At 46.1% G+C, this 13,115-nt stretch overlaps 1 protein-coding gene across 1 annotated transcript in view; it reads right to left on the bottom strand.

The window, feature by feature from the left end:
• Window positions 1–278: 278 nt before the first annotated feature.
• COL23A1 (collagen, type XXIII, alpha 1) overlaps window positions 279–13,115 on the bottom strand; it is a 30,829-nt gene continuing 17,992 nt past the window's right edge. Inside the window, exons 10-24 of the mRNA XM_009995630.1 lie at window positions 12,944–13,006; window positions 11,674–11,718; window positions 11,126–11,203; window positions 9,576–9,629; window positions 8,820–8,864; window positions 8,261–8,350; window positions 7,841–7,912; window positions 7,055–7,096; window positions 6,155–6,181; window positions 5,649–5,720; window positions 5,502–5,555; window positions 5,201–5,227; window positions 4,674–4,727; window positions 3,960–4,046; window positions 279–326 (exon numbers count right to left, since the gene is read on the bottom strand). Coding sequence (XP_009993932.1) covers window positions 279–326; window positions 3,960–4,046; window positions 4,674–4,727; window positions 5,201–5,227; window positions 5,502–5,555; window positions 5,649–5,720; window positions 6,155–6,181; window positions 7,055–7,096; window positions 7,841–7,912; window positions 8,261–8,350; window positions 8,820–8,864; window positions 9,576–9,629; window positions 11,126–11,203; window positions 11,674–11,718; window positions 12,944–13,006 — 858 coding nt within the window. The remainder of the gene's footprint in view (window positions 327–3,959; window positions 4,047–4,673; window positions 4,728–5,200; window positions 5,228–5,501; window positions 5,556–5,648; window positions 5,721–6,154; window positions 6,182–7,054; window positions 7,097–7,840; window positions 7,913–8,260; window positions 8,351–8,819; window positions 8,865–9,575; window positions 9,630–11,125; window positions 11,204–11,673; window positions 11,719–12,943; window positions 13,007–13,115) is intronic.

Raw genomic sequence — 13,115 nt, 5'->3', positions numbered from 1 at the left:
CATGAGTGGTTCCTAAACTGCCTGGGCCATAAAGAAAGCCTAGCCTGAGCAAGCCTGGGGAAAAAAAAGGCATTGCTAATGGGAATCATCTTTTGTACTTAAGAAGTTTTTTGACTACAGCTGTGGGGAACAAGATAGGAAGCTAGATGGAATCCTGCTCTCCCATATGACTGCCAGGCATGTAACCTGTTGTTTAAAGGAAGTGCAGCAGTACAAACAACCACCAGGCAGCAAACAAAATTACTCAGGACATGCTCAAGGATATAATACTGTTATTATTACTGTACCTTATGCCAACATCCTGCTACTGGCAGTCCGTCTGGTCCCTGCAAATGAAGAAGTCACAGATTTAATTTCTGTTGACAGTGACTTAAGTGTCAGACCCAAAAACCTGAAGCACAGTCCTCACTACACTGAAAGGTTTAGCAGCACCATTAATAACCATGCAAAACCCACTTGCACAAGAAGAAATATGCAGGCAATGTAACGTGCACAACACAAAATCAAATACTCTCCAGGTTAAAAAAACCCCCACAAAATCTACCACTTTCTTTTTCCTTTGAACAAAAAAGAAAATGTGAGCAAAGCATAAAAATTTGGAACCACAGTTAATTAACTTTTATAATCTGCTTTATATGGTAGTTATTTTTGCAATCAGACATAAATGTGGAAAGCATGCTGTGGAAATGTATTTTTTGTTAATATGTGCTTTTCAGTCTGGTGGAGTTGATGTAATTTTTCTTGGGATGATAACCTAATTGTGTTAAATTTGATCCTGCAGTACTTAGTTTCTTTAAGAAATCTTGTGTTGCTGAACTGAATGAAATAGGATGAGTTGTGGACTATGCAAAGGGAGTGAAAACATTTGTATTTTTCTGATGGAGATAAAGAAATGTAGAGAAACCAGAAAGCCAGAAGAGTTACTTACCAGGAGGAAAACACTGAGAAGGAAGGAGCCCCTTAGAAGAGGAATGGACTATGTATGACCAACTCTTTCAAGACCCTTTAGGAGAAATAGCTGCCTTCAGCTGCCTTTTCTAACACTGGATTTTTTTAAGGCTTTGGGATCTCTGTTTGCATGAGTTGCTGCATGTAGAGCTGCAGAGAGCACACGTGCCCTGACCCTTCCCCAGAGCGACCTCCAAGTTACTAGGGCTGGGAAGCCACGAGGATGTGTACACAGCTGAGATAACTGCTCAGGCAAATACAGGTCAAAATGCATTTTTACATTTTTTACTGTAAATGTCAGTCATCACATTTTTTTGTATTCTGTATTGATTTTGTATGTAAAATAGCCTATGCCCAATAAAACAGATGCAGTGAAGTAAGGTGATCCCCTCCAGCTACTCGTAGTGTAACAGGTCAAGCTATTTTTCACATGCTTTCCTATAACATTCGTTAGAAAACAATGCATTTTCCTGCTGGCACCAGTCAATAACTAATTTATTAAAAAAAAAAAAAGAGTTGCATGTTTGCCAGAGTTGTCTGGGGGTGAAGGGACAAGGCACAGAGCAATTATTTGAGCAAGAAAGATCCTGACCTGCTGTCAAAGCACGTCCCAACACTGACAAGCCATAGAGTTGATTTCTACCCTGGGCTTTTTCTTCTCAGACACTCAAAATACTTTGGCCATCATAAAACTCCATGCCTTTCTACTACATTTTGCCGAAGTGATTCCAAAATGACTTGTCAATTTAAAAAGAGCTTTGCAACCTGCTTGCAAGGCTCCTGCTCCCAGACTGAAAACCATGGCTGAGAACCCAGCAAGGTTCTGCTGCTCTGTGAGGTGGAGAAGGAAGACAACACTCCCAGCCAGCAAGCAACCACCCCACACCTACATGAGCAGGAAGATGTGCAAGTGCTTTCCTAACTACTCGTGTAGTAGAAGTCATCTTGGAGATTGGAGAAATCAAGGCTCCTGCGGCATAACAGTGCCTTCAGCAGAGACAGGTCTTACATTTTTTATATAGTGAAGATGAGAAATGGTTGGTAAATATAACATCTCTGGGGAGTAAATGCAGAGAGTTGAAGTGGGTCTGCTGCTAGTAATTGGTTTCTTTGACACATATGAAAGTCATTTAACTTCTTGAGAGAGGGACAGCTCACTGCCCTTTTGTTTCTCTCAAGGCAACTGCAAATCATCTAACATGCAGCATTTTCTATGGTAAAAAACATGAAAATAAAACAATGACCTCCTTAGCTAGTCGTGCAGCACCGCGTTGGGGAGCAGAGCAGAGCACGAACCTTCCTGCACAACTGTGTGATCTCCCATTCCTTATTTGCCTTATCTAAGGTCATTTGAACTGGGAGGAGGAAGGCACAATACCCAGTGTCTTTCTGAGTGCCAAAGCAACACATCTTGTCCCAGCTCTGCTGCCTTGTCTCCTTCCTCTCCCTGGAGGGATTTGCTCCTCAATAGGGCTTGGCCACAGAAACACACACACAAGCCGTGCAAGAGAGAGAGAACAGATACCGTACCGAAGGGCAGGGCACCCTCAGCCTGTCCAGGTCTGGTAAACCTGGGTCCCCTTTGCTACCTCCAATGCTATGATCTCCCTGTTTGGAAAATAACTGCTTGTTGAGAATTATAAAGGACAAGAGGGTTCCTCAGACAGACACCCATATTTCAGCAGAGAAGGAGAGATCCAGAACTTTACACCTCTGTTTCTGATGACACAGCAAGTCAGCAGAGCTGTTTTATGGTAGGGAATTCACAGACACGTAGAATCTGTCATCTGGGAAAGATCTGCTATACATGAACCAGATACACACGTTTGTAACAGTGCAGTGAAAAAGATGAGTTAAATAATCTGGCATGTTGAGGAAGGAAAGGCAATCCATTAGAAATTAAATAATTGTATTTCACATTCAATCTCCAAGCAAAATAAAGCATATTGACTGAGGGAGCTTTTTGCTGGTATGGCAGAGCTGTGTGACAGCTTTGATAGCCATAGCTGTGCTGGTGGGGTGAGAAAAAGTCACACATTTAGAAGGGAAATGGGTTTTTTGGAGCAGGTACCTGGCACTACTAGTTCAGTGCAGCTGAACTGGCTTTAACAGCTTCATTTCAGTAGTTGAGCTCAACAGTTAACACAAAACACTGATCCTGCAACCTCAAAACATTAGAGGGAAAGGCTCTCTCTGCTTTTTACCAGGCCAGATAACTTAGGAACCAGTATAGATAGTTTTGTTGGGTTTTTTTTGGCCCTAACAAAGGAATGAGAGGTTTTGGAGATCGACTTGGGAGATCCACCCTTCTCAGGCTCAGACAGGAGGTTTCCTGGAAAGCCCTTCTGTGTACCCACAGCACGGTGGTGGCCCAGGATGTGTCTGAGAAGGGACTGGTCTGAGCCATGAGCTGCTTTCAGGTGGAGAAACTCTCAGGGAGGTCTCTTCTCCCAGAGGCACTTCTTGGCAGCCTGGGGAACTCCAGCTCCTACATCACTCCTCTTTGCCAGTACTAAGATGCTGTTGGCTCTGCCCCGCTTGCCTAAGTGGGACAGCTAAGCCAGGCTCCTCCCTCACATGGTTTGTGGAGATGAAGGGATGGAGCTGACCTGGTTTTCCAGTTGCTTCCCCTCCACTGCACTGAGTTTCTCCCTGATTTCAGACGTGCTCCAAAGCCAGGCTGGCAGCTTCCCAGGGCACACTATCTCCTGAAGAGCATTACTGAAGCCCATTGTTCCTGACTACAATAAGAAGGTCTTTACACAAAGATTCTTTATTTTTACTGCTGTGGCTCACTCCCATCTGGCCAGAGAGGAGCCCTTACAGCCAGCAGTGAACTTCCAGCAGTGCAGATAAAACAAACCATTAAGAAAAGTGAGAAAACAATAACCATCTGCTCTGATTTACTGTGAAATGAACTCCCAAATTCTTCCTCACTTTCCCTGGCTGCAAAGCTGTGTCCCCTTCCAGTCCCAACACCATGTACTTCCAGTGGGTGAAATGAGACCTACCACAGGGCAAGGCTGATCCAGTCCTGGAGGGCCTGGTTCCCCCTTCTGCCCTTTGGCTCCTTTTCTCCCTGGAATTCCTCGCTCGCCCTGTTGGCACAACAGGAGAAGTATCAGGAACTGCAGGGGAAGCACCTTGGCTTTATCTCACACGGCACTTGCAGGGTCTGACACCTCACCCAGGATAAGGACCTTTGCACAAGTGTAACTGCAACTGAATAATTAAATTACCAAAATTACTAATTTAAATCTGGGGGGAGATAATTAAATAGATAATTTTATAACAGAATGACTGACTGGTTTCTGCTAGAAACCAGGCTGGTATCTGACAGTAAGTGGGAGCACCAGTTTCCAGCTGCTCTTGCCTCCAAGCTGGGCACTTAAAATTTAAGGATCCCTGTAACAAAACCTTTGACTTGGATCCATTTTTACAGTTTATAAACCAAAACTAATTATTCCTCACAACCTGGAGCTGTCAGGCCACTCCCATTTCCCCATGGTAGTTGTGCCAGGGGGTGTAGGAATTGTTCCAAGTGAGTAGGAATTAACTGCACGAGGGCTGTGCAAGTAGCTGTGCCACAGAGGAGGCCCTGCAGCAGTGACCTGGGCACTGGGGCCAGGCTGGAGAGGGAACCAGCACCGGGGCCAGCATCGCTGCCAGTGCAGAGCACACCCAGTCCTGCCCCCCCAGCATCTCTGCAGCCACAACCCACTCACCTTTTCTCCTCTTTCACTCCTCTCTCCTTTCTCTCCTCTGAGGCCTGGGAAACCCTACCACGATGATTTTTAGGTGGAAGAAAAAGGTTTGTAAGTTCAGTGTGTGATTGTTCTGACATCTCAGTTCAACATCAGCAACCTCCAGTGATCAACCCATCCTCCCATGGTGAAGAATATAACCTTTTCTTCCTGTTGATTTGGTACCTCAGCAATTTCTTGGGAAGGCTAGTGCTTTACCTACCCCAGTAACATTTCATCTGTTGGAGATTTTTGTTTCCCTGAATCCAATACAAATATTTTCAACTGGAAAGGGAAACCCCCATAGCACCGTTAGCTGAGCAGTTACTGCTGTGCAGCAGAAGCAGTCTGGCAACTGGCCCTTTCCTACAGCCACAGTTCCATGGGCAATATGTTTAAGGGTCAGTACAGTGTTAGTGACATTTTTCTGACCAGCTCAAGCAATTTGATGGCCTTTATGTACATCTTGTTCATGTTCCTACATATCAAATAGTATTTTCTATACTCACATCCAGTCCTGGCTCCCCCGGCTTTCCCTGCAGTTGTAAAAATAAAAAATTAAGACATGTCATACTGGGTTTGATATTGCAGGCAAACTTGAATCCAGTCTGGGGAGATACTACAGGGTAGTGACAGGATGAGCTTGCCCACCAGCCCCTGGGACTGATAGGAGCTGCTCACCATGCACTGGGATAGTACCAGTAAGCCCAGCTCTACAGTTCTGGCAGGCTCTGCTGCAGCAGGGATTTTCCCAGCCCCTATTTTAGGCTTACAGCAGTGCCACCCCTCCTTTCCCACACTGGTGGTTACCTTCTCTCCTTTGGTGCCGGGTAAACCAATGAGCCCTGGAGCGCCCGGGAGACCCTTTCAGAGAAAAAGAACCAAGGCACTGAGATAGCTGCTCTAAGGCAGGTTTCTGTCAACAGCCAGAAATAAGACAACAGGAAAACAACTCACAGCAGGTCCAGTGTCACCGTGGTCCCCCTTCTCACCACTGTCACCTTTTTCTCCCTTTGCACCATCCAAACCCTGCATAAATGAAAGGGCAATCAGCCAAGAAGACATGGCAGCTCTGCCCAGGACAACCACCCTGTGCATCGCCCCCTCCTCCCACATCTCTGGGGTGCTGATACCCACGCTGCCATTCACATTTTCCTCTTAACCAGATCATAGAATAAATAGTTGAAAATAGATGTTTAAGCCTGTGGATTTGGATCCCCTGACTTGCATGTGCTACTGACCCTCAGGACTCCAGGCGGGAGGAGGATTTAAGATTGTAAATGTGTTTGGAAGGAAAAATGGCTTGTTCTCCCAAAACGTCAACTGCTGAACAGCACAACCAAGGGTTGTGTTGTCACAGTGACAAAAAAAATCAGTCCCCATAGCTGACAGGCCTTTGTGAGCCTGTAAATAATGCACTGGCAGCCTGGAAACAGCGGGTGACATTTAATTTACTGACTTACTTTAGGCCCCTGGATTCCTGGAGGACCCTGTGGGAAAGACAATGGTGCATTTGAATACCAGAATTTAGAAAACAAACCCTCAAGTTTGCTTCCCAAATAATTTCTTGCTCAAATTAAAGGCTGACAATGGCCAAATATTTCTTTTCAAGACAGGTGGCAGTTAATTTGGTTCTCCGACACCAAACTGGGGGGGAAGAGGAAGGGAAAAGGAGCACTTTGTGTAACATGCAACAACAAAGCTCTGCAACAGGAGCTTTGGGGAGCAAGGGCTGCAAGAGCTTTGCTGAAGCAAGTGACAGCCAAAGCCCCAGAGGGCAGCACCCTGCCACCACAGCCCTCAAGCCCAGGTGGGACAGGAGACACTTCCCAGGTTATGAAAGCCACCTGGTTTTGAAGCACAGTCTCAAGGTGTCTCCTGGACACACCGGAGACATCCTGACCTTCCCAGCGCCCTTGAGAGCTCCTCAGCCTTTTGGAGCATTGTAGGTACCAAACACCTCAGGTATCTACACCAAAACTGCACCATGGGTTCATCACCACCCACTTTATTTCCCACTGCAACTGATGGCAAAAAACTTACTGACTTGGGCAAATGTGAATACAGACACCAGCACAGTGGGGAACAAGTATTCCCATCCCACAAAATTTTATCTTTCCCCCACCCAAAGAAACAACTTAGATATTTGCAAACTGTGCCACAAACACTGATACAGGCTCCAAAATCAGGTGCTTCCATCTCTGAAGACTGCACAGAACAATGTAGGTTTTCCCTGATCTTTTTCCCAGATTCACAGCAGCCCACAATGATAAAGCAGAGCAAACCACCCTCACTCTTCACTAATCACATATGATAACAAATCAGCAATGCTCCACAGCACCAGCTGCTTTCCAGAGTCCTACCATAGGGCCAGGTAATCCGGGGGGTCCAGGTTCAGGTATGATCTGCAGAAAGGAATTAAATGGCACATTAAGAGGGCTGGGCACAGGCAGAAGACACTTCAGGAATGGAAACCTTTCAGAGCCCAGAATCATGATTTAATGCCTTCTGATTTAATGGCTTTCATCAAAATACCTGCTATTCAAGTTGATTGTAGGATTTATAAATAAATTAATAAGGACAGAAATCAAGCTACTAGCCTCTGAAACAAGGAGGGGTGACCCACACCATTCAGGGTATTTGTCAGGCATAAAATTGAAGTAATGCAAAAAGATGCAATTTTCTGCATGGACCAGAGGGAAACAGCCTTTTGATTAAAAAAAAACAAACAACCAAACACAAAAGAACCCCGAAAAACAACAGACAAAAATTAAGAATTCTCATATTAATAAATGAATAAAAAGCTATCAAAATTTAATTTCTTTTTTTTTTCCCTAAGCCAAATGCCTGGCTAATGACAAAACAATGCAGAAATCCTATAAAACTGTAAAGGGCCCTTTTAGAACAAAACATAATTATACCAGCAGCATCCAAAATCTCAACAGGCAGTGCAGAATCTGAAGTAACTTTGCAGTGCCAAGAGTGCAGAATGTTCTTCCTTAGCAAATAAACCCTGTTTAGATGCACCTGAAAGTTCTTGTAGAAAACAGTTTGGCTTTGGATGCAGAGGGATGCAGAGCTGGCAGCTCCAGCTTGCACACCCTGATTTCACCTGTCTTGGAAGAGGCTTTATAGTGCCAGCATCTTACATGATTATTCTGCAAACAAGGTGAGCCCGTGTCTCCTTTTTCTCCTTTGTCTCCTTGTGGCCCTTCTGCTCCCTAAAAGATAAAAATGTAATGCTGATGTGGTGCCTCTTCCAGGAAAGCAAAAACGAGAGAAAAATACATTTGTCTTCCTCAAAACTCCCATGTGGGTTCAAAGCAAAGCTCATGCTCATCCCCAGGGCATTCAGACAGGATTTTCTCCTTGCTACCAGCTTAGATCACCTTCTGAATAAGCTGTTACCATCATCATTAGCAAAGAAAATGCAAAGCTCCCAGGTCCTCCAGCTCCACAGTAAGATGGTGTGGAGAGGCTGTGGCTCAGATCAGCAAACTTGAGTGTCTGCAGAAATCCATGCATTAAAGAACCAAGCAGCAGAAAGAGGGACAGAAGGAGGGACCTACCGGCGGACCTGATAAGCCCATTTCTCCTGTCTCTCCTTTCTGTCCTGTGGCCCCTGCACTTCCCTGGTCACCCTTTGCTCCTTTGGGACCCTGGAAGTTTACAGAAAACAACCAGTTAGGAGAAAATGGTTAAAAACACTCCCCACAATAGCCATTTCTGCCTTTCGTTGTTTCTGTATCACAGCACGAGCTCATGAAAACATGTTTCACCATGAAAGTTACATACACCAGGTTTGTGGGCCCAGCAGAATCTGGCTGGGCTGTAGCAGGGGTTGCAGCCATTTAGGGCTGGGAAGGTTTATGACAAACTTTGAGACAGGAGCCCCTTTATCTTGGCAGATGTGACCATAAGCAGCATCTGCACACTCATGGTTGAACGCAGGGCTGTAAGCAAGGGGCAATGAACTCGAGATGCAGCTTGGGGTAGGAGAAGGGCAGAGCTTGCTCCTGGCAGGTTTTGATTGGCTTTTTACTGCAGCAGCCCTCACAAACACACAAGTAATCTCCTTTTAACTGGGCTCCTGCAACATCTCCCTCGACCCAGCCATGCCCCTCGTACCTTTTCACCATCCAGGCCAGGTGGACCCGGCAAGCCCAGCTCTCCCTGGAGCAACACAAAGAAAGAAGAGCTCATGGTAAGTTAAATCAGCAAATCATCTTGGGAAAGTATTTTGCAAGGAAATGTGTTATTCACATGTATCAACTGTTGTGGTTATGGGATTGGCATTACCAGGCTCTGCTGACATTACCAGCTCATCCAAAGTTGGGTGACACTAAGACCTTGAGAGGCACCAAATCCTGCCCCATCTTGGTCTTCCAAGAGATGCTTTTCTGTAAGTTAAATTCTTCTTTTAAAGACACTACAGCTGACTGTAGGTTACTGGCTATTGCAGGGGAACAGCACAGACCCACTCAGACATAGTGCAAGGGCACATGGGGTGGTAGGGATGTGGGGCTGCTCAGCAGAACCTTTGGGACCCCTGGCTCCTCCTCACAACTGCTTCTCCTCTTTACTTCTGCCTCCTGCCACATGCAATGAGGAAATCTCAGAGAGGTTGGAATTTCACCTGCCAGGTGTGGGATTGGGAGTAGATTAATTTCTGGGACAGCATCTCCTGGAAGAGGCTGGAGACCAGAGAGAGGTCAGCAAAACTTTAGCTTCTGTGTGAAAAACCTTTTTTCCAGCCAGAAGAAGGGTTAAATAGCATTTCCTTTACCATGGGGAGCCTGAAGTCCTGCGGGTGATGGTACATGGAGGGCCACTAGTGACCCCATCACTCACTAGGAAACACTGCATGGCAGAGGTTGGACTCACCTTGGGACCCGGGGCACCTTGGGGGCCTGGTGGCCCTGGGGGACCTGGTGAACCCTGAAACACAGCAAAGAAAACAGGCATGAGCATGAATAATAGGAATATGGCAGACCACCATGAATAGGACACTGACCTCATGCCAGGGAAGAGTTGGGAGCAGTTCCTGCCTGTGAGATACAAGACACTTGTTTGACTGGGGTTGCCCAAACACCACGGTGAGCTCTGCTGACATGAGGTAACCCAAGGGCCCCTCTGGCACAGGAGATGAGATGTTCATGCAAAAGAAAACACAACTGGAGCTAGCTGGGTGTGCATGTGCAGTGTGTTGAAGCAAAGTGTGTGTTGAAGAGGCAAAATGCCTTTAGCTGGAGATGCACCCCCAAATTCGGGCTCCTCTTGCTGTATTCTCCCCTCTCCAGCCAGGCAGGCTGGCGAGAAGCATCCTGCTCAGAGAAACAACAACCAGCTGGGGAGATGCAATTAAAGAGGGGAAACAAAGGAGTTTGTGTGAGTATTAGCAGCAGGAAAACTTTGCACACTTAAATAAACTATTTTAACTTGGCACCACAAAAATGCCTTGACCACAAAATGCCTTGAGATGGACAAGCACTTTGCAAATTGCAAACTACCTCAAACAGCAAAACTCGTGGTCTTGTTCAGCTGAAAAAAACAAGGCCAATCACATTCCCAAACACCTTTTTCCATGACTGCATACTCAAACACTGTTACACGGAACCTGTGTAAAGCCACCGTTTTCCAAAGCTTTATCAATCAGACAGACCAGTGTGCAAACACTGAAAACAGCAAATAATCAGAAAGAAGGCAGTCAGCAAGGTTCAATGTCATGCCCCTCAGCAACCTCTGCATGCAACACACAGGAGAGAGTCTGGGCCCAGCAGGTCAAGTCTCCAGACATTTGGTGGAGCTTCTTCCAACCACTGCACTCCACAAACACCACTGACAAAGCTGCATGCTGTGCAGACATCTGGCAAATGGTGATTACCATCACTTTGTGTATCCCTGCAGCCTGTTATAAAACAATTAGGACGGTTCTCAAATATGTCTGTAATTAAGTATTTATTCTACTCAGCTTCTTTAATCTTAACCAAAATGGCAGGTCAGGCAGGTTAGAGCTCAGGTGCCCTTTTCCCTTCCTCCCACATCCCAACCACTGCTAGCAGAGAAAGCTGCTCCGGAGGATGCACAGGGAAAACCACAGCTCTGCACCAGGCCTTGGGAATAACACCCTGCAGCCAGCAGTGCTCAAGCTGGGACCTGGCTGCTTACCCTCACTGAATCAGGTGTTACATGTCATGGGCTCCTCGAGTTGCTTTTACCCACAGAACATGACCTCACACCCACCAGCCTGATTTCCTGCCCGAGTTCACAGCCCCCAGATGCAATAAACTCTTCCCTCCCAGCCAGCCCTGTGCAGAGACAGAGATCTTGGGAGGAGAAGTAGGACAGGGACAGACATGGTGACACAACTCAGCAGTTTTCCATTCCCTCCCTATGAACCTGAAGGAATTGGCAGGTCTTGGTGCAGGACTAACCTTGAGTGCATCCTGGATCCGGCCATCATAGTCGATCACTACAGTGTCACCTTGTTCCCCCTTCAGGCCAGGGGGGCCCTGCAACCAGGGATGAATTCTAGTTAGATTTTGCAGCACCAGAGAATGAGGTGGTATGAAAATAAAGACTTGACACCCAGGTGTTTGGGGACTATCACCTTACAAGCTCCTTTGATTAAATCAGCTCCTAGTCTGACAGCTCTGTCACCCAAACGCCAAAAGAGCACAGATTTGGTTAAGTCCATCAAAATAATCACTTGACTCACTTGATTCAAGCTTTCCTCTTGAAAAATAAAGGTCACAGGATGGTCACACTGATAAGAAAATGGGACTTGGCTGTGTTTCCCAGAGCTACCTCCTGTGGCAGTGACTGGTGCCTACATAACGGTTTAAATATGTGTCACCTCTATTTTCTAGCAGTATTTTCTAGTGATTCAACCATGTTCTAAAGCAGAAAGAGGTGCTGGGGAACAGCTTTGGTGGAAGGCAACAACTTCAAACTGAAAAATCAAAACCCTGAACATCCATACCCGGGGTCCAATGGAGCCGATTCCTCCCTTCTCACCAGGTTCACCCTGAAAATCAAAATCACATTTGTGGTTCAAAGAGACCAGAGAAAATACAGGTTATTTTATCTTCAAGATACTGTAACTACAGGAGATGCCAAGATGTATTTTAGATTAAGTATGGCACCAACAAGGAACTGCTTCTCCTAGCAAAAAAACAGATTTGATTTCAGAGCAAATATATTTTGGAAAAAATACTGTCAAGTGTGAGGCAGTTGATAGTGAGAGAAGGTGTCATGGCAGAGGGAGCAGAGCACCCTGAGCTCCTGGTAACGGTGCTGAGCTGCTCCCTGGCTCTGCTCACTGCTCCAAGCCTGCCAAGCTCTGGCTTTTTCTGCTGGTTTCACGTGGCTCTCACTTTGCTTTAGGCTGAATTTTGCATGTGGAAAGTTTCAGCTGACACGTTTAAACCATTTTTGAGGGTGAGTTTAAGGAAAAGGGCTGTGCCAAATTATTCTTCTCCCCCTTTTTTTTTTATTTTTGAAAGTTGGGAAGTTTTGGAAAGCTACTCCTGCAGCAGTGACCTGACATTCAGGAATCAACTGTCCTTCTAGCCATCCCTATGGAAAACCTGGCCAAATTAAAGCCCTCAAAAAAGTAAAAAGTTGCATAAAACCAAAGGCACTTCATAGGAAAAAGCCAAATCAGCAGGTCCCAGGGGAACAGACCAGCACTGCTACTATGGTTATAGAAGAAAAGAAATGGCTAAGGGTCACCCATGTTTCTTCACCACACCCAGGCTCCTCCCCAAAGAGCCACGGGTGTTCAATACAGAAAACACAACTAGATACAGGTCCTAAGAGGTAAGAAGCAGCTGAGAGGGGGAAGAACAGCCCCCAAATGGTGTGTGGGTCTTGTCATCACTGCTTAATGTGTCAGGATGTCTGCACCTCGGGGGCAGTTCCCAAGGGCAGAGGCACAGGAGAGCATGGAAGCAACAGCACAACCATCGGTTCTGCAGGGCACAGCAGAGCAGAGGTTTGGTCTTCTTGGGAAGAGGAGGCAACTCAACGAGAAATATGCAGGGAGATGATTGTAAAATCTCATACTGATCTCAGCTTGAGTTGAATTAACTCGCCAGGAAGAGGTAAAATACTTAACATCCCATTGTTCTGTTACAGTTTGGGCATTTTATGAGCCTTTTAGAAAGCAAAGGCTTCCAACACCTACTCAGCTGAAGCCCCCTGCCCCCACAGGCTGTGCCCAGCTTCCCAGCTAATGGACTTCTACTTACCTTGGGCCCTGGCAGGCCATCTGTGCCATTCTCTCCTTTAGGACCTGCACTTCCTTTTTCTCCCTGAAAACAAGACAAATGCTACATGGGTAGGATGGCAAGCAGGTTTCTTCAGGTTAGAATTTTCTTACTTGACTTTTACATCTGAGCGAGCAAAGCTCTGCTTTTAGCC

This window comes from Chaetura pelagica, unplaced genomic scaffold, assembly GCF_000747805.2.
Source record: "Chaetura pelagica isolate M959 unplaced genomic scaffold, ChaPel_1.0 scaffold420, whole genome shotgun sequence".
Classification (NCBI taxonomy): domain Eukaryota; kingdom Metazoa; phylum Chordata; class Aves; order Apodiformes; family Apodidae; genus Chaetura; species Chaetura pelagica.
Note: the sequence above shows the minus strand (reverse complement) of the source record. Positions and strands in the feature narration are given on the sequence as shown.